The 19,580-nt window shown below is 44.6% G+C and overlaps 1 protein-coding gene across 2 annotated transcripts in view; it reads right to left on the bottom strand.

The window, feature by feature from the left end:
* Positions 1-4,135: 4,135 nt before the first annotated feature.
* CHCHD6 (coiled-coil-helix-coiled-coil-helix domain containing 6) overlaps positions 4,136-19,580 on the bottom strand; it is a 108,455-nt gene continuing 93,010 nt past the window's right edge. Inside the window, exon 9 of one of the 2 annotated variants that reach the window (XM_071755993.1) lies at positions 4,136-4,696. In XM_071755993.1, the coding sequence (XP_071612094.1) occupies positions 4,673-4,696 (24 nt within the window). In that variant the 3' untranslated portion in view covers positions 4,136-4,672. The remainder of the gene's footprint in view (positions 4,697-19,580) is intronic. The other variant, XM_071755991.1, reaches the window with a different exon arrangement.

The following is a 19,580-nucleotide window of genomic DNA, read 5'->3' as shown; positions in this document are numbered from 1 at the left end:
AGAGGAAGTCTTTCTCACAACAGCTCCCACAGAAAACAATACAGAAACCAGACACAAGCACTATCTCATAGCACATCTCACGAATGAAATGAACGGATCAAGCACAAGCTACTCCCCCAGGTGCTATCAGGCAGTGTCTAATTTAGGCCAACTGCAGGGGTAAACCAGCTTCAGGAGCAGTTGATTTCATCTTCAACTTGGAAACTAAAGTTTGTTTGCTGCTCTCCCTAGGGAGTCAATAAAGGGGAAGTTTTCTGCCATGTACTGACCTCTGTAAAAGTCTGAAAAGGGCACATGTGCCATTAAATCCAGGATACACTTTTGAGAGCCCTCCTGAGACCAGTGGTTGCTGCACTTGCTCCCTCTGGCTTTGCCTGAGGCTTCACAACCACCACCCTGCCAGCAGAACTCCACAGCAAAGGGGCAGGTGGAGGGGCACCATTACTTGCCCTGAACAGCTTCAGCATTAAGGTTACCACTGGTCCAGGGTAATCACCTCCCTCTACATCACCCTTCACTCTCCCAAGGCATCAATCAGCCCAGGAGAACTGGGGAAGTGATGAGAAACAAATCCACATACTAAGAGCAGAATAAGGCTGACAGATAAGGAGTGCAGGCAAGTCAGTTCAGGAGTATCACACTCTCCTTCTTCATGGATTCAAAAAAAAAAAAAAGAAAAAAGCAACCCCACAGGATTTTGAACAGCCCCTTCAGGCTCCTGTGAGTTTCTGAAAAACAGGTGAATCCTCATACCTATACTGCTTCTAACCCCAAAAGACCAAGTCACCAGGCAAAGAGGAGAAGAACGCGGTCCTCAGATGCGTACAAGACTGGCAACGAAGCGTTTTAGGGAATCAGACAAACAATTTAGTGACAAGCTACACACAAACACTTTTAACCAGTCTGGAAATAAAAAATAACAACTTGAAAGACAAATTGAAAAATTCTGCTTGGAAAAGGAGCACACAGCATGAGATCACAGGATTCAGCAGACTATAAAATAAGAATTGAGACTTACTCTTCTCCCCCTACAGCTACACAAAATCCTCCTACGTAGATTACAGACATGCTTGGCAATTGACTTCCTCCTCCAGCCTCTCCCATTATGGACAAGGCAGTGTTGGTAGAAGCCTGAATGCAGAGAGGATATTAGATAAAGCATCTTGCAAAGCCAAGTGTGAAATATTAACAATAGGAGGCAATGGGTTGTGTTTTTATGCAAGATCACAAATTTGGTGCTTAGAGAGCCTGAGATGTTCTTGCATGCTGGAATCTCAAAGTGCTTGTTGAATGTTTCATTTAAAAAGCTATTGAAGCCTACTGGAAAATTTCTATCACTTCTGTTATTTGCTGTATCTTCTCTAACTTCATTGTTTTTGTTCTTTTTCCTTCCTGCAACGCTAAGAAATTATGCATAAATAAAAAGGTTGTTCCTTCCATTCATCTGGCCAGTTTTAAAACAATGCATACTCATAAAGTGGGCAGTCTTCAAGCCTGTATTTTCACATGAAATTACCACAATTGTGCACATTGCATCCGAATTACCGGATGGGTTTGTACACACAATTACCCCATTTGCACACAGAACTGCAGTAACTGGGCAGGCAAAATGGACACGCAGCTGTTCAGCTGGATGGAGCTTCGTGCCTGCACAGCATCAGGCAGGTTTGGTTTCAGTAGGTCAAAGAGGTCACAGATATGCCTGGACACAAGAGAGCTCCTGTTGTCCAGCAACAAACAGCATCATGACAGCAACCTCCCCTAAATTTGCCTTCAGAAGAAACTGCCTCCAATCCAGCTTTTACAACAGATTCAGACCTTGTTTATCCTGCTGTCGTAGTTTCCCATTAATGCCAACTGTGATGGTAGCTGTGTGATAAGGACATCTATTCAGCACTGGACACCAGGCTCCAGGAATAATGATCTCTGCCACTTTGGAGCATAACTGACACCTGCTGTCACAATCTTGCACGGAAAAATAAAAATCATGCTCTGAATATCCAAAAAGCAGTCAAGGAAAAACAGAAGGAGTCGGAGCCTGACAGAAGATGCAGGGCTTCTTTCTTCTTCCCAAGGGCCTCAGTAGCATGAGCAGCAAAGATGGGGGGATTGGGGCAAGAGCAAACAGTCAAGAAGCTGTGTAACCTGTCCATTTTTTACTCAGATGGCAGCTGAGGCTCTGAAAACTGAACTTCATTTTTGGCAATTCCCTATTGACATGTCTGCTCATCATGGGTTTTGTTTTTTGGTTTTTTTTCCCAAGCTCAGATACCTGAGCTGATGATTAGGACAACACAGCAACAAACTCCTTCTGGGCACAAAGAAACATGAAAGGAAAAGGAGCTGACTGAAAGGCGGATGGGACCACAGTCCCCATGCACACAATCACCAGGAAGTTTGTAGACATTCATCACAGAGTAAGCTAAAATCAAACTCAGCACAGCAGGACAAAGGAATTTCCCACTTCAAGGCTACACAATGAACAAATGTCTGTCCCCAGAGACCACCCGAGACTGAGAGTTAGGCAAGCCAATGCTGAACTGCAATGACACACAAGAGGTATATTTTCAGCTAATAATCAAGCAGTCCCTCATCTGGAGACACTGGATGGCCTTAAGAGTGCCACTTTGTCCTTGCTGGGCTGCAAAACAGTCGCAGTGCACCTGACCAGCATTAGCTGGAGATGGTACATTTATGATTTTATGGCTGATTTTTTCCCCCTACTCTCTATCAATTGAGTTCACTGTCTGAATGATCACATCTGTTTATGTTCCACAGACACCTGCATATCTTGAGATGACAGCAACTCCCTGAATGCTGTAATCAGTTATTTCTCAACAGAGGAATTGCCAATTTGGTAAATAAAGCTCATTATAAGAGAACATGGAAATGTATTATAGTCGCCTAACAGAAAATTTTCCAGTGCCACCAGATAATCAGCCCCTGGCATAATAGTCTCTCCGTCAGTTTAGGGCAGCTGAAATAATGACATGCAAATTACTCATACCAAGACAACATTGGATAGGGACAAGAGGAATAAGAGGAAGAGACAAAACAGGTACTTTTTAGACCAGCAAAAATTGATGGCCTTGATGCTCCAAATTTCCACATGCAGAGTCAGAAATTTGTTTGCTCTATAGAACCTGGCTATCCTAAGCAGATCCAAAACCAGCACAGCACCAGTACCAAAAGCCCACCCAGTATTGCTACAAACAGACCTGAGGGCACCAAGTGCCTTCCTTTGGTTTGAAAAACTTGCCCTTCCTCTCTTGGAGACAGCAAGTTTGACCTGCACAGTGATACAAAGCTGCAATTTTTGCCAGATCGGAGACTAACAGAGATGAGCCATGGGTAAGTAAACACCGCTTCTGAGGTGGAAGGGGGTGGCATCAGTTCTCCATGAGAAGGAAAGGTACTTTTGTTGCTTTAATGAAGATGTAAAGCACAAAGTGGCTGCCTAAAGGAAAAAGAGATGAAGCAGAATATAACACAAAACAAATCTCAGACCCTCTCATCCATTTTCATAAACAGTACATTAAACTCTGACATGACCTCCAAAAATCCATGTTCACATTCTTCAGAAACTGTCAGATACAGTCAGAGAGGACAAGAGCAGAAAAGGCTGCCAGAGGAGAAGCTTTAGCCAGAGAAGGAGAATCAAGTTACCAAGCTAGACCTGCTCTCCTGGTTTGCTGAGGGGTCTTTTGCAACTCTCATGCACCTACCTCTAGGAGGATGAAGTGCCAGGCACACTGCACTCCCATGGTCTCTCACCTCGGCAAGGAGGGATCAAAATGGAGCCCTCATGGTTCATGGTAGGCAGAGCAAGAACTGCACAGAAAAGCTAGTACAAAAAAAGGTAACTTGGACCCTGCACACAGCTTGCAAAGGTTTTTTTCAGTATGATTCACCAACACCAGTTCCCTCCAGCCAGGGCTTCGTACTCTTCCAAGTACTTTCAAATAAGCCAAACTCATTCAGCCTGGGACCAAAACGAACAAGTTTTGATTTATAAACTATGACTTGAAATATTTCTATTCCTCACACTTGTTTTGGAGTTTTTGTTGGCATGGGCAGTGGGCAGAAAACATCAATTTAGAAACTCATGGGAATGAAAGTATCTCACAGCACACAGTGACCATTAAACACTTTATTGTTTAGGAGGGAACCTTGGAAGGGAAGAAACACGCCTGCTGGTGTAACCAATGGGAGCATGCTAGGAACAGTTAATCCTAACAAGCTAGTCAGGGTTACTTCCAGATACTTTAGACCCCTTTCTGCAGAGCAAATGGACATGGATAACAGCTCCTGAAAACCAGATGTAGACTGGTGAAACCAAAGCTAGCAAAGGGTGAACCAGGCTTGTGTTGGGCAAGCCTCCAGGCTACAAGCTGTGCTGGAAGCACCTGGGGTCATTAGGATTCTTTATATTGTAACACAATAAAAATAAAAAAAAAAGGGAACAATAGCAACCTCCTCTTCCCAGAGTCTCCCTCCCAGCTCCAGGAACATCTACTGAGACTGACACATGCAGGCAATTAGAAGAGCTTTCATTTCTTCTTGGACCGCAAAGGGCAGAAGGCACCGGTTTTGGTCACTGTCTATCCAGAAGGATGCTGGGGCTTCCAAGGGTGTCTGTGGTCCCTGTCCTCTGCTCTTGGATGGCTGATGTTTATCCAGAGTTAACTAAGAGCTCCTAGAGGAAAAAAGAGACAAAGGAAAAGGCAGCAAGTCAGTTATGGAGCTGTTGATGTGTGACTATTTCTGTAAGAAATGAAGGGATAATGTTGGCAGGGTGAAAATCCCATAGAAAAATCACCAGGTTTCACCCACTGTAAAACACAAGACAATCAAGGGAACAGAGGACTGTAGAAGCAAGACAGCAGGTCATGATATCAGAGGTGAGACTGATTCTGTGAACAATTGCAAATAATTAGGCTTGTGCTCGGGCTGGATTTGAGCTTGGTTCTACTTCTAGGCACTAGCTTTTCTTGGGAGAGAAGCTGTGCTTCCTTGAATGTTAATCAGAAAGGAGAACATCACAAAATAATTACACTACTACACTTGGCAATATCTGTCAGAAGGTGAGGATGTCATTTGGGCTACCTCTGCATAGAAGGCTGATATTTGCTGCCTAACACCTGCAAGGTCAGCATATTCAGTCTACATTGACCCTGCCGTCTGCAAAGACATCCCCATCTCTAATAACAATGAACTGGAAAAGCTTCAAAGGACTCAAGAATAAAGAGAAAATTGTTTGCCAAATTATTTAGACAAAGCTTATCCAGAAATCTGACAAATGAACCATCAATATTACTCGACTGACTCTAATTTCCGAGGTAATTTTTCTCATCATTAGTGACTTAAGTTTTGCACAGAGCAATACATTTAAAAAACTTCAATAGCACTCACACAAATTGTAATGAGTGAAGCAGTAACAACTCGCAATCAATTCTGCAATAAAGTAATTTACTGTATTCACACTGTAACACTTCAGTCAAGTGTCGAGGAATGCTACATTTTGTGAAAAAAGCCACTGATGTGGCCACTCTGTGGTTAACCTTTATGGAGGATATTAAAACCTTTTCTTTTAAGCAATTTAAAATAATAACTACAAAATAACTACTTATTTTTACTCTTTCCAGGAGAAAAATGCAACCAGCAAGCACTTAACCTCAATCATTTATTTCCAGCCTAACCCACCCACAAAGCAGGGACGCATCGAGCTGGACACTCGCAAATATTCCTCGTGCAAAAAAACATCAGGTTCCATCTCAGCCTGGATAACTAAACTTTCTCAATCTCTTTCACACAGTGAGCACCAGACCCAGAGCTGATGGGCTGCCAGGCAGCCCAGACACTATTTTCCTGCTGTGCAAATCCTGCCAAGGGAAGGTTCTGTGAACAAAGGCTGCAGGTACCATCCCTCAGCCCATGCTGCTCCCAACAGTGGCTTCATACGGTGACATCCAAGAGCAGCCTGTGCTGGATTAGAGCTGGCAATTCATGTGCCCTCCCTCCTCTGGGGTATGGAATGCTCATGAAGGCTGTAGGGTTGGCATTTTGGGGGAACTGAAGCCAGGGATGATTTTCACAGCTATTTCAAGCTTTCCTGCTCAGATGCCAATCCAGATCTTGCAGTGTTTGCCACCCCAGTGTTGACTGACACCACCTCAATCCCTCTAACATTGATAAGGTTCAATTTACAAAGAAAATGAGACCAGAGTAGTCTCTGGCTGGCTATAAACCTGTGCTCCTCTGGATCTTCTACAGAACATGCTGTGCAGTGAAGGCACAATTAACAGTTATCAAGGCCAGAGGTTCCTCTGCCATCTACTGCAGTGTCACACAGCCACTGCACGCTGCACAGAGGAAGCTCTGGAGGCCTCGTGGTCTGTAAGCCCATCGTGTAACTTGTTAGAATATGCATATAATTGTTTTCTATGTTCCTAGGCCACCGGTTTATCAACCTGTGGCTAACTACTTAAAAGCACAGTTGCATTGATTTCATGCCTCACATGCTGTCTAATAGCATGGAAGGATGCCATATCTCTAAAACTAAACCCACTCTTTGCTAAGCCAACCATCCACACCAGTGTTCTAGTTCCACCCTAGCACTGCAACTGTGCTGATACAAATTTGACACCCCTTCATTTCCTTCCAACCTGGAATCCTCCCTGAAAGATGCTACCAGGCTGCTGCAACACTTACCTCGAGCAGAGGAAGCCAGGAAAGGGAAGGAAAAACCTTACCTCCACTATACACCCTTATCATTGCATATGCACCAGACAAGTTGCATATGCAACAGTTCCAGGCAGCTTGCAATCACAAGCTCTTCCCACACAATAGTGTACTCCCAATTAATAAGGTTGAGGCTCAGCCTGAAGAATTTTGGTGCCTCATCATAAAATAACTGGTTTTGCTCTATAGCTGGCAGCAGCTGGTCTCTGTGGCAGTCTTAGCAAAACAACTCAGGAACCAAGCAACCTCAGAGTGCACCACACACTCACTCTGATGAGAAGTGACAGTGTCCTTCTGCACAAAAAGGGCAGATTAGTTTTAATGCCCCTGCCAATGTAGCATCAGGTAGACACAAGGTTCCAGTCCCAATAAGCTCCAGTCCAGCACCCCTACATATGAATGCTGTGCCCATACAAAGGGGTCCATATGAAGGCAATTCCTCACAGCTGTGGCTGCAGAACAAACAGGAATGGCAATCTGTTCAGTCCCAACAGCAAATCCAGCTGGAGAGCACGCAGCACTCTCCTCCACTCCTCTCCTGGCAAACAGGACCCTGACCCACTTACTTACCCATGCTTTTCCACCACCATGAGACCCAGCTTGGGAACTAACAGCAGTCAAAATTGGCTGGTTGCTCAGCTGACACAGCCCACAGCTTTGCAGCACCTGTGGAGAAGCCAGTAGCTTTCCAGTTCTGGTTGTAGCTGAGTGAGGGGAAGGGTTGAGCTCTGCAAGCAGATCTGGTCCCTGCTGAGAAGGGAGTCAACACCCAACACAGTCCTTCTCCCATAACAGAGCTGAGGTGTCGGCACCATCAGGGCCAGCAAGTCTCAGCATGATTTTTTAATGCACCGCTCTCATCTTCCTCCTGCTCCCTCTTTCCCAGTCTGCATCCCAGCTCGGGGCTGCCTGGCCAGCCCGCAGCATCTTCTCCGCCTCCCTCAGTCACTGGCTTAGCTCTGCACCTCAGCTCCCAGCCTTGCCAGAGGCTCACAGCCAGTGAAGGAATCTCCCTCCTTGTAAGCCCAGACCCTGAAGAACTTCTTCCCTCAGTGTTCGCCAGAGATGCTCTTTGCCAAGTCTCAGCTGTGCTAAGCCATATTTATTTAACCAGCCTTTAGTCTCATGGGGTAAACCCTGCAAGTTTCCTCCAGCGAGTTCCTCACCCTTGTTCTAATATTCCTTTAAGCAGTTGCACCACAGAGCTTGCACATATGGCCACTGTGTAGCTACAAAGAAATCAGAAGGCAGATCCCCATGATAAATGACTCTCTGCATTTGGAGTGTCAGTGACAAAGTAGAAATTAATCTCCATAGCTCCCAGTTCCCCACCACGTGCAGGCAGCTTTCTCAAAACCAGAAGACCTGTTGGCACATGGCAGACTTCAGTAACACCACCACTCAACTTTTTAATTTCAGTTTGGAAAGGGGCACTAACAAAATAGGAAAATTCTGACCTGTCCTAAGATGGGTGTTCAAGGCCTTTCCACTGAATAGAGCATTTGTTGCAGGGCTATTAGCACCCCAAAGTGCTGCAAGGGACATTTGAGTCACTTTGGTTTGATGTATGCTGTAGGTATTTTTTGGTTATGTGCAATTTGTTCTGTTACATTCAGGGTATTGGCTATTTTGTGGAGCAGCTGTGTTGACTAATGGATCACAGCACTTCTGTGCCATATAGCTATTGCACAGAAAAGCCTTTCTGTCTCTCACATCCTTCAGGAGTCCAACAGTTGCTGTCCTTGGGTTTGGAATAAGAAGGGGTAGGAGTATGCCTGGCAGCAACAAAAAACATTAATTCAAAATCTATGAAGAGAGTTTTGTTTTCCCTCTTCTCTGTACTGGTGTTAATAGCTTTGCAAAGCAGAGAAGTTCACCCAATGACTTCTTGGCTACTTCCCCAGATGGTGTCTTCAAAGCTGGCTTGACAGCAGAAAAGATGCCTTTCAAAAGACTCACCAGACGCATTGTCAGAACACCCCAGAAAGTGCTTTCACGTGGAAGTCCCCTGGTCTACATACCCCACCAGAATGCAAGGAACAGAAATGTTTTTTCTGGTTTCCTCTCCCCCCTCCTCATTCTCCTTTGGCTCACAAGAGCTGACACGCTGCTTGCTGTGCTCTGCCTTGACACCTCCCATCACTCTGCATCACCCGAATATGAAGTTATTTACTAGCACAACTAATCTCTCACTGTTCTGAGACTCACCTGTTTGTTCATGCATTATAACATCGATTTCCTCCAGACAATTGTTCTGATCATTGTTCTAACTCACAGAGAGCTCCCATCATTAGCCTTGCTTAACAGGAGATGTTTTGCCACCGACTGAGCAGCTCTGCAGTTACCAGACTGCACAGAAAATCATCCCAGTTGGAGGGCTGCATCTCCCTGCAGAGCTGGTAGCCCCAGAAATCACAGTAGGAAACATGCTCAGTGCTTTTGATTTTGGACATGTGCTAGAAAATACCAGGGCCAGGAGGAACAAACGCCGCTCTACAAAGGGGCACTGCTGAAAGGATGGCTGTTAATTAATCGGCATACAAACCCAGGGTGGTTTTTATTCAATCAATGTTAATTGCATTTAATCTCATTCTCACCATTAAGAAAAGCCACCAGGCCAGGCTGATCTTGCTAGTGCCTGACATGCAGATTCCACCCACGTTTGGGAGGCAAAGAGGGAGGAAAAAAGGAACGGAAAGAAAGAAAATAACCCTTCCTCACCCCTTCTGCACCACTGCACAATTTCATTGGGTCTGTTCCATTATTTAAACAATTTTTGTTTTCCAATAACATTACAGAGGAGCTCAAAGGATGAAAATCAGACAGAGCATTTCTCTACTAGTTATTCCTGCTCTCCTGGGTACCAGCTTAGAGCTTTGCTAACCTGCACAGCCCTGCCTATTGTGCTTCTGCAAAGGACTGCAATACAGAAAATTGCTTATGTGAAACGGTGTCTGCTTTTCAGTCCCAGGCTGGTCCCAACAGACCTGCCCGTGCCCTTCAACATGACCTACAACTGCAGGCTGCCACCTTCCGCCAGCTCTTCCAGTGTGTTTCTTCTCACCTTGCTACTGACCACAACTCCACTGCATGCCAAGGGATGCTGAAGCCTGCCTTCCTCTAGCATAATGTGAAACAGTATTTGCTAGGAAACAACCTATGACCAAATTTGCCTTGTAAGTCAGTGCATGTTTGAAGCCTGAACTCCCTAGGTAAACCACTAGTGCATCTGCCAGCTATTTTTCTCTGGACCTGGGGACTGCCACCTGCCTGGGAAACAGGAGGGATCCTCTCACCTCTGCAGGAATCCAGCCTGGGGGCAGCGGCTTGCGCAGCAGAGAAAGCCCAAGGTGGTGGATTTCATGACTACTGGCCTATTGCTTCTGCAAGTGCCTTGTGTTTTTCCCCATCAGTACTGAGAACAATAATCAAAACTGGGCTGTCAGTGCCTTCCCCCAGTGGCAGCGCACAGCACTTGCCCAAAGCTGGTGCTGCAGTTTATCACAGATTTCCTTTATCCCTCGACAAGTGTAAGCCCCATTGCCTCTCACCGCATAAAGTGGACATATCACAAGTGCCATGAAGGGCTGGCTGTGTTTTAAGTGGTCTGAAATGGCTCCACTAGACTTCGTCAAGATTGCTTTGAAATCATTTCCCATTAGGACTGCGACCCTCTCTCTTTACAGCCAGCATAATCACTCCACCTCAGGGGAAGATAATTACATCCCACTATCTGTACACATCAGAAAGTATACACTGCAAACACTCCCATGCCTTTCAGGAACAAGGGAGAGAAAGCAAGGCAGGAGGAAAAAGATAAAACTGGATACCCCTTCATCCCACAACTGGAGTCACCCTGAGCATTTTGCAAGCTCGTGGATTAGCCCCAGGGAGGGATAAAGGGATCCAGAAGGCACAGAATGTTTCTACAGCAGAACAACGACAACTTGTACAAATCCAGCTCCGGTTTTGTGAGGATTAAAATGAACTTCACCCAACTGTGAATATCCATTTCCAGAGCCAAAAGGAATGGAAAACCACTTACTGATGCAACAGCATTTCATTATTTCAAACCCTAAGCCCAGTGCTTCCAAACATTAAGGACAGGCAACAGTCATGTTATTGCTGGGGGTCATCAGCTGCAGGATTTAACTGCCAAGCCCTGCTCTGAGCACCACATAACAAAGCAGTGTACACAAATAAAGGCAACTTTTCCATGCTAATTCTTGGTCTTGCTACCAGCGCCCAAGATAATCAGTGGGAAAATAAATGGAAAAAAACCCCAACTATCCCAGAATTTAGGAGACTTTGGATTAAGTTGTATAAATGACCTGTTACCTCCTGACACAAGGAAGAAAGAAATGCAATAAATACCTGCAAAGCCATTCCAGTATTTCGGATTAAATGGATTACAGAAATGGAAAGTACATGATGCAAGATGTTATAAAACAAGATGCCAGGAAAGTGCAAGAATTTGAATCAAGCTGGCAAATGATCCCTGCAGACTATTGAGGAAAATTAATGGAGAGAAGGGGTACAGAAAAGATACAGTAAGAATACTGACTGATGAACATTGCTGTTAGGATGTGTAAATTCTGGATGTCAGACTTCCACTTAAATCTACTTCAGTCTTGGAACAAAATAGCAAATCCTACTGTTAAAAAAGCACTGGAAGTAGGAAAGTCAGATATGCCAAGCCTCATTTCAAGATAAGTTTCCCCTGTGCATCCCTCAAGACTGAAGTTTATAACTTTAATTATTCCTGGAACATTGTGTATATAGGGATTCAATGCAGGGATTACTGGCAGGATCCTTGTTACAAGTGCCACTTCTCAAACAAATTACACTTCACTGGATGTCAGTAACATACACAAGAAAACAAATTAGATAAAGGCAGCGGGACAGCAAAGATACAGATCTGGTGCAAGGAAATTTCACAAGGTCACCCAGAAAAATAGAGACACTGAGAATACAAATTCCTACAATGTTTCTAATTTCACTGCACATTAAAGCTTCATATGACCCAGTCACAATACACCTTCAATACACCAGTGACTCCATACCACTCTGAGACAAAGACCAGCTGAGCCATGCTTTCCTGTGCAGAAATACCCGCAGGCTGGGGGTGTAAGAAAAGAGACAGGAAACAGAAAGAGCATCCCCACATGTCCTCTGAACTCCCAGGCATCACCCCATCCCTTGCCTCACAGCCAAACACACACGGATGGGAGATGCCAGGGAGAGAGGATGTCATCTTGTTTGGTGGCAGATGCAGCAGCTCCCTGGCTTCTTCACAGCTGATGCCCAGCTTTACCTACTGCACTTTGCCTTTCCAGATCTCATCCTGGAACAGATTATCAACCCACACCAGTTCTAACCAGCGTGTCTTTCACTCCAGGGATTTTCATGAAGATGGAAGCACCGGAAAGTCCTGTCCTTCAGAAGAGTGCAAGGAGCTGCTGGAAACACTTCCCAACCCCTCAGCCAGGCCTTTGAGATGTGACCTCAACGGTGACTGTTAAATTCTCATCCTGGGGATTTCACTTGCCACTCGTGTTACCAAACCCTGCAGCTTTCACAGGAAGGTGAGCACTGCCTGGAGGGCATGAGCCTCAGGCTCTGCTGCTGGACTCCTCCCAACTTTGCCCAGCAGCTGAAGATAAATCTCTGTCTCAGTTTCCCTTTCTGTACATGAGAATAATGCTACTAACCAACCACACAGAGGTACAATAATTATTCACCAGCAGAAGATGCTAAAGACATGCAAAAAAATGACAGTTCTCAAGGGATCCGTCCCTCTGTACAATTTGCATTCAGGCTTCAGAGGAAATCTAGTGCTTTATCTTGTCCTGTTCTGCCTTGCTTTAGCAAATTCCTGCACTGAATAAAGAGATTTCCTCTCCTGGCTGGGGTAGCATGTCCACATTTAAGGTATGGCTTGCTCCTGTCTAGTGCAGCATCATATACCAACCAAGGAGGAAGTCAGAGACTTCTCCAGATACTCCTTTTTCTATGCCTAATTCTATTTCTGCTCAGTGATACAGTGAAATTACACACAGAAATATTATGAGCTTGACTGGCTTTATTTGTTTAACAGTTCACATTTTCATTAAGCTGTTGCTATTCGGCAGCCAGTAATTTTATTTGTGTGATAGCCATATTCATCTCACCCATATGGGTGTAGACAATGCTCTCCTTTTCTTCTGGCTGAAGAGGCAAAATCAGACACGATAGGGCCAAGGGAGGACTGGGAATTCTCCTGGCTGTTTGCAAATAGATATGGGAAATAATCACCTGGTTTTGTGAAATGGATCCCAAAGACTACAGGAAAAGAGCCTACAAGTAAAATTTAAAAAAACCAAACACAAACAAGCAAACAAAAAACCCACAAAAAACCAAAATGGGACACTACCTCCACTTCCCAGGTACAAAATCAGAAACTGAAATGCCTTTCAGCAGAATCAGCCCATTTGACTCAGCACCACATCTTTCTGCACCAGAAGCTTATTGCTGACTGAGCATTTACAGTATTTGACTATCAGATTTTGAAGAATAAATTACATGTCTAACTCTTGCCAATCTTTAAGTATCTTGAAATATCTGGTCCCAGGAGCTGCAAGATCTGATTAGATCAGAAAGAAGAGAAGTCTGGTTGGTTGGTCTGGACCAAGCCCCAGTTAGGCAATCTTCTACCAAGTTCAGGCAACCAGACAGAAAAATAACTGGGCGTTTTGAAATGTTAATGACCTGAACTGAGACAGTCAAATGACTCAACCACACCTCTCAGATAGAGGTTTCAGAAGTCGCTCAAGAAGCCCTAAACATTTCCCTCTGTCCCCTTCTCCAGCAGCCAGGAGGGCAGGAACGGGGCAGGAATCTGCAGCGGGGGCAGGAGAGCGCTGGGTGCTCCCGCCAGGCACGACACACGGACCGGAACCGAGAGGCTGTGGATGGACTGGGAAGCCACAGAGATCTTCACCCTGGTGATTACTTGTGGATGGCCAACCACAGGCAGCAACCTGTGTGAAAAGCTGCATGCTCAGCCCTGAACACAGAAGCCATGGCCATCAGGACATCTCAAAGATGGGTTTGTTCCCAGCATCTGCCCGGCAGCACTCAAGGTAACCAATGCTGTTAAGAGAGCAGCAGATGAGATGCCCTACAGCCTGAAACAGATCTGAGCAAACAAAGGGAAAATGGTGGACACCAGGACATCTTTATTTCTCAATGTCTCCTCCTGCATAAATTCCAAATCCTTCTTTCAAGATTAAAAGCTCAGCATTTCCCTACCTCCTTCCTATCCCTTTCCCTCTTCAGAGGACACTCTCACAGAATACCAGATGCTGGAACAAGCCACAAAAGCCTCTTAAATAATTATTGCCCATCTCCTCCACTGCAAATTTATAGTCCCACATCTGTGTCAGGACAGAGACCTGCTTGCATCTGTCTAAAACATCCTTTATGAAGAGGACCTTGAAGGTGGGATGTTTAACAGGAGCATTTGAAAACATATTAAGCGATCGGAAAAGAAAGTGAGAGCGTACTTTTCACTTGTGGAGAGGGAGCTTTTTTTTTTTTTTTTTTTTTTTTTTTTAAATATGACAAATGATGCTGGTCCCATCTTGTAATTTTCCTCACTGAGCAGCAAGTCTGTTCATGACAGATACCAGTGCAGCTGCTTAGGTGTCCCTTTATCTGGTAGAAAAGTATTGTCTACTTGGAACCAACTCATCCTAAAAACAGTAGCCCCACAAGGGGAGAGAGAAAAAGGAAAAAGGGAGGGGGAAGAGAGACAAGGGAGCTGTCAACTGGAAATATGTCCATGTTTCTGCTGCAAAGGTTCTGGCAACAATCAAGCATCATATTTAGTTTTAGCTACATCCTCTCTTCCCCCCTCCTAGACCATTCTTTTCTAGTGTCACTCAACACCTCTTTACGTCCTCTTCCCACAAAGACCTTCACCACTAACATATATTTAATTTCATACTTGCAACATGTGGGAACAAAGCAAACCCACAGTCATCTTCCACAGGTCTGTGCCAGCACAGAGGAGCTCTCAGGTCCCAACCTGAACAGTCTGCAGTTTAAGACAGGTAACATTTAAAACATTTAAAAGAAAAACAAAATGCATAACGGAAAGAATGAGAGAGAGCAAAGCAGAGAAAAACAATAGGATTAAAAAAAAAAAAAAAAAAAAAAAGGGGGCAATCAAAGGTTACTTATATTTTTGTATTTTGTGTTTAAAGAGACTTTAACCAAGAACTTGCCACTAACCCTGTAGCCAGGGTTAGAATAGAAAGTACTCGAACACTTCACCCTTCTGCAGAACCCTCTGACCTGAATTTCATTCTCTGCAAAATGGCCAATATAGAAAGAAGCTCATAAATCCCTGTGACGTAAGTCACTTCACATTACTCGTGGGGAAACAGAGGCAGGGACAGACTCATTAATCCCAGTAGATGAATCTGTAAAGCAGTCTGGATTTCTGAATCCCTATAATGTCCCACATAAGCACCCAGGGCCCAGAAATTTCCATGCCATGCTCCCTTGGCAGAAGCAATGTGAGAAACTTGAACAGATGAGAATGTTTTTAGAAAGGAAAAGTATGGCCATTAGACCACGCCTGCCCTAGCCAGGTAGCATGCATTCTTATTAGAACATGTCTTATAACTTTAAAATACTTCCCACCATTTCACTCATTGCATTGTTAATACCAAAGACCAAGGTCACATCTGTAAGACGCTGCCTCAGAAACCTGCTGAGTAGCAGAGAGCTGCAAAACCTGTCTGAACAGGTGGGTACATCCTCCAGCAGCTCAGCACTGCCAGGGTGAGCCTGCTGGTTATACCCAAGCTAGCAAGGTTAGGTCTGGCTTTGATATCTCATCATTATTCTGCAGCCTAGGCATATCCTGAGAGGATGTTGCTTCGAGCTGGTACTCTGCCTCCAGCTTACCAAATACAATTTCAATGTGTGTGGAGAGGATAGCTGGGTGTATTAAAGCTGTTTAGATAGCTAAATGAATGGAAACAGCCTTCTAAAACATTTATATTAAGGAATTGTTAGAACCAGCACTGAATTAAAGACTTAAAAACAGTCCCTTTAAATTTTATTTTTTTTTTTTTTTTTGGTGGGGTGGGATTCACTTGTTTTGAAAATAATGAAATTCCACATGTAAGATTGTTTCAGTCAGTTGAGCTTAAATTGCATAAGGTAATTTTCATTACTGTGACTTAAAGCTCACATTTGCATTCAGAAAGCTCAGGATGTATCATCTCCCAGAATTTTAGGTCCCAGAAAGACTGGCTGCTCCTGCCACCTCGTATCTGTCCATGGCTGCATTCTCACACAGGAATGGTCCTGAGTGGATCTACTGATGGCTATGAAAGCCCTGCTCCTGGATGACACTGACCAAAGGCTTCCAAGCACAAGGCTCAGACACACACACCATCCCAACCAGCAGTGGGGGGACAACCTGGTCACTTGATTTGCAGAGAGATCCTCCCATGTGTCCCACTCTGCTTACTGCGGCATTTCCACAGACAACCCACTCCCCTTTCATCTGCTCTGCGGTGGCCATTTCCCCAGAGCTGCCTGTCATTTCCTTATCAAGCAGTAAAAACGTAGGATTACTAGAGACACAGCTCAGCCTTGCTGAGATTTCACTCTCTCAGCGGGTTGTAAATGCCCCTATAATGTTGGCTTTTTTAATCTTGTGTTATTATTACCCGCGGCTGCCATTCAGTCTGCAGAGAATACAGCGCCAAGGCTTTCAGGCCCTACACAATGGCTCTGTGCATTTGCCAGCAGTTGGACAAACAATACCTCTGTGTTTCAGCTTTATTGGAAACCTTTCTGTTGGGGGAGTCTGACTGCATGTGTCCCTCTGCTCAGGCAACGCAGAGGTGCCAGTGTGTGCCTACAAATCCAGCGGTGATTTCAGCAGCACGTGCCTCCGCAGTTGCTACAGACCCAACCAGCTGCCTGCGAGCCTGGGGTGTCCCTGGAAGCATATGGAAGAAAGGAGATAGGAGCCTGCAGAGCCTATAGGTCTCCTCTGTAGATCAACCAAAGGGTGGAAAACTGAATAGGGCCTCCCTGTGAATAATTACGTTCACCTCTGCATAAGCTGTGCTGCCAGCTTGTATGGAAGTCCAATAATATATGGCATAGCTATGAAAATGCCAGAACTCCCCTTCCCAGGATCGTGTTCCTACATGAAATCTGGGCTTCTACTTAAACTGAAAGACCCTGAGAGCCTCATGTTTGGCAAAGAGGGTCTGAAAAGAGGAACAACCAAAAAAGCATAAATTTGAATGCAAATGAGATTTGAAAAATGTATGGCTCTTCTGATTTAGGGACACTGTTTTGGCTGGTTCACTATTGATTGCAGGGGACACCACAGATGTGTGAACATTTACAGAGCTGCAATTTAATGGTTGGACTTGATGATTTAAAAAGTCTTATCCAACCTGAATGATTCTATGATTCTACTCCCTCAGTCATGAAAACGAGCCATGCTGCACCCACTTAAAATATTCAAAATCCAAGAAAGAAGTAAAAAACGCCCCCAAAACCAACAGGGTTATCTTGTAAAACTTTTTAGAAATGCACCGGGGTTATTTCATTTAACTTCTGGTTTTATGCACCTGAGTCATGTTCTCATACCACTGCTGTCTAGGCAGCAGGGCTAGATTATTTTATTTATTCATTCCTCTTTTTTTTTAATTAAAAAAAAAAATGTAAGATTCTCATGTACTTGTAAAACTTCAGGAAAAACTCCACAAAACTAGGGCAATAGAAAACATGCCAAATATTTCAAGGCTTGGCAACTGTGAGTGCCTGCCTGTCTCTCCATGGCAGGAGGAATGTCTGTCTGTTTCAGCCAATGTTTCTGAGTAAGAATGTCTAATCCTGATAGCCCGTGTACATATAAAACACCTATACTGTCAGTTCTCCAGGAAGAGACCTTGACATTTTGCAGAAAAACACATCATCTTCTCCCCTGAATATCAGCAGAAGGCAGAAAAACCTGGTAGGGCTGGAAATTTAAAGATCAGGTACTGCCTTCAACAAGAATTAAAGTTAAAATGGAAGAGGCAGTGGTGAAACGAGCACAGGCCAAGTCACTGGACTTGGAGCACCAAGGAAACAACCTCCAGGCTTCTTTCCCAGACCTATGTCCACATCTGGCCTGTCCCACTCCCTCTCTTCTGAGCCAAGAGATGTTCTGAAGGGAAGGAAATGGAGGCTTAGTTATCTTGAAGAGAATAATAAAAGGTGAATGGTTTCAGCACCAACCGTATAACTGCTGTGATATTGTGTGCCTCATGCACCTGGAGAGATAAAACTGAGCTTTAACTGTACGGTGAACGGGCTGGCACGGGGAGATGAGCTCTGGCTCTCTGCGGACAGAGTACCAGGATTGCAATGTTCTCTTCCCGAAAAGAATAATGAGGTGCCCAGAGAGCCTGCAGAGGTGTCAGAGAAACAGATGCTGTTAGACCCTTTGCAGGCCAGAGACAGATTAAGAGTAACACAATACCGGCATAACAGCACCTTATCAACAGCCTCGCGAGCGCTGAGAAGTGGAAGCCGAGCGAAGGCTGTGACACCTGTCTGCATCACAGCCCTGCTATTACTGCCTTCTGACTTCCCACACAATCCAAGTGTCCAAACGGCTCTGAAGCAAGAAACAGCAAGACAGGCAGGTGAATCTGAACTCCCATCAGCTGTCTGAAGAGACAGCATGAATACCTTACACTTTTAATCCACAACATTTCCGACACATCCGTTCGACCTCAACACTTCAAACCACAGAACTAATATCTGCCCGGGTTGAGATGGGCAAATAAACACAAGTTAAATGACCGCTCAAGGTCATCCAGGGACTACAACACAGAGACACGTCCATCTAGCAAGTAGATTACCCTTCCCTTTTGAAAAGCACACACACACACACGCAGGTCCAGGGGATTGGAACTGCTTAGCCAGGTGCAGAGCCTGCTGCTATCAACACAGCTTCACTCAGCAGCCACGCTTCTTGCTGCTGTTTCACTGGTGCTAAAAAGTAAAAAGCAAAACCTTTGTAACAAAATTCATTCAAACCGATGCAAACAGGGATGGGGGATTTTGCATCTGGGCTAAGTTACTACAATCTACGCGTCCTATTTGTCTGCTAGTTATTAAATTACCCACAAGCCATCAACAATTCAAGTCTCTCTCTGAGAGGCAGAGATTAACTAGGAATTGCTATGCAGAAATGCTGCTCATTGCTTCTCCAGCGAGATCAGCCTCATGATGAGCCGCGGACATTTGGGAACAAAGGTGAGCTTTCCTGCAAGAAATGAGAGGCACAGAAAGATGGGAAAATGCTGCTCTGAGGGAGAAGAGGATTTGCAATGCTGGAATCTACCAGGAATGGTTTCACATATGCAAACCATGGACTCCGATCAAATGTACTGGTGTATCCGGAGCCCAGCAAGCTGCACTTTTATCCAAGCACTAATGTAAATGAGATTTTTAGTGAAAAACAACAAAGCAAATATATAAATATTAATTTAACATTCTAGTTGACAAAGTGTCAGCTGACCTATAAATAGCTGGCTTATTAGCAGGTGATGCTGCAGAAAAGCTATCCTGGTTTCTCTTCCCACAATCCCTTGTGCCATCCAGTTTTTATTGACCCCAAAGACACGACTACTCTTAACTGCATGCAGCTTGCTTCTCCACTGCTACCTGCAGAGTAGGTACAAGCACTTGACAATACAAAACATATTTATCAAGGCCCTTACACAATAAGCATCCTGCAGCACTACATACACAATGGCTCACAGTCA

The sequence above is a fragment of the Heliangelus exortis genome, chromosome 12 (genome assembly GCF_036169615.1).
Source record: "Heliangelus exortis chromosome 12, bHelExo1.hap1, whole genome shotgun sequence".
Lineage (NCBI taxonomy): Eukaryota > Metazoa > Chordata > Aves > Apodiformes > Trochilidae > Heliangelus > Heliangelus exortis.
This window is presented reverse-complemented; position numbering and strand designations above follow the sequence as displayed.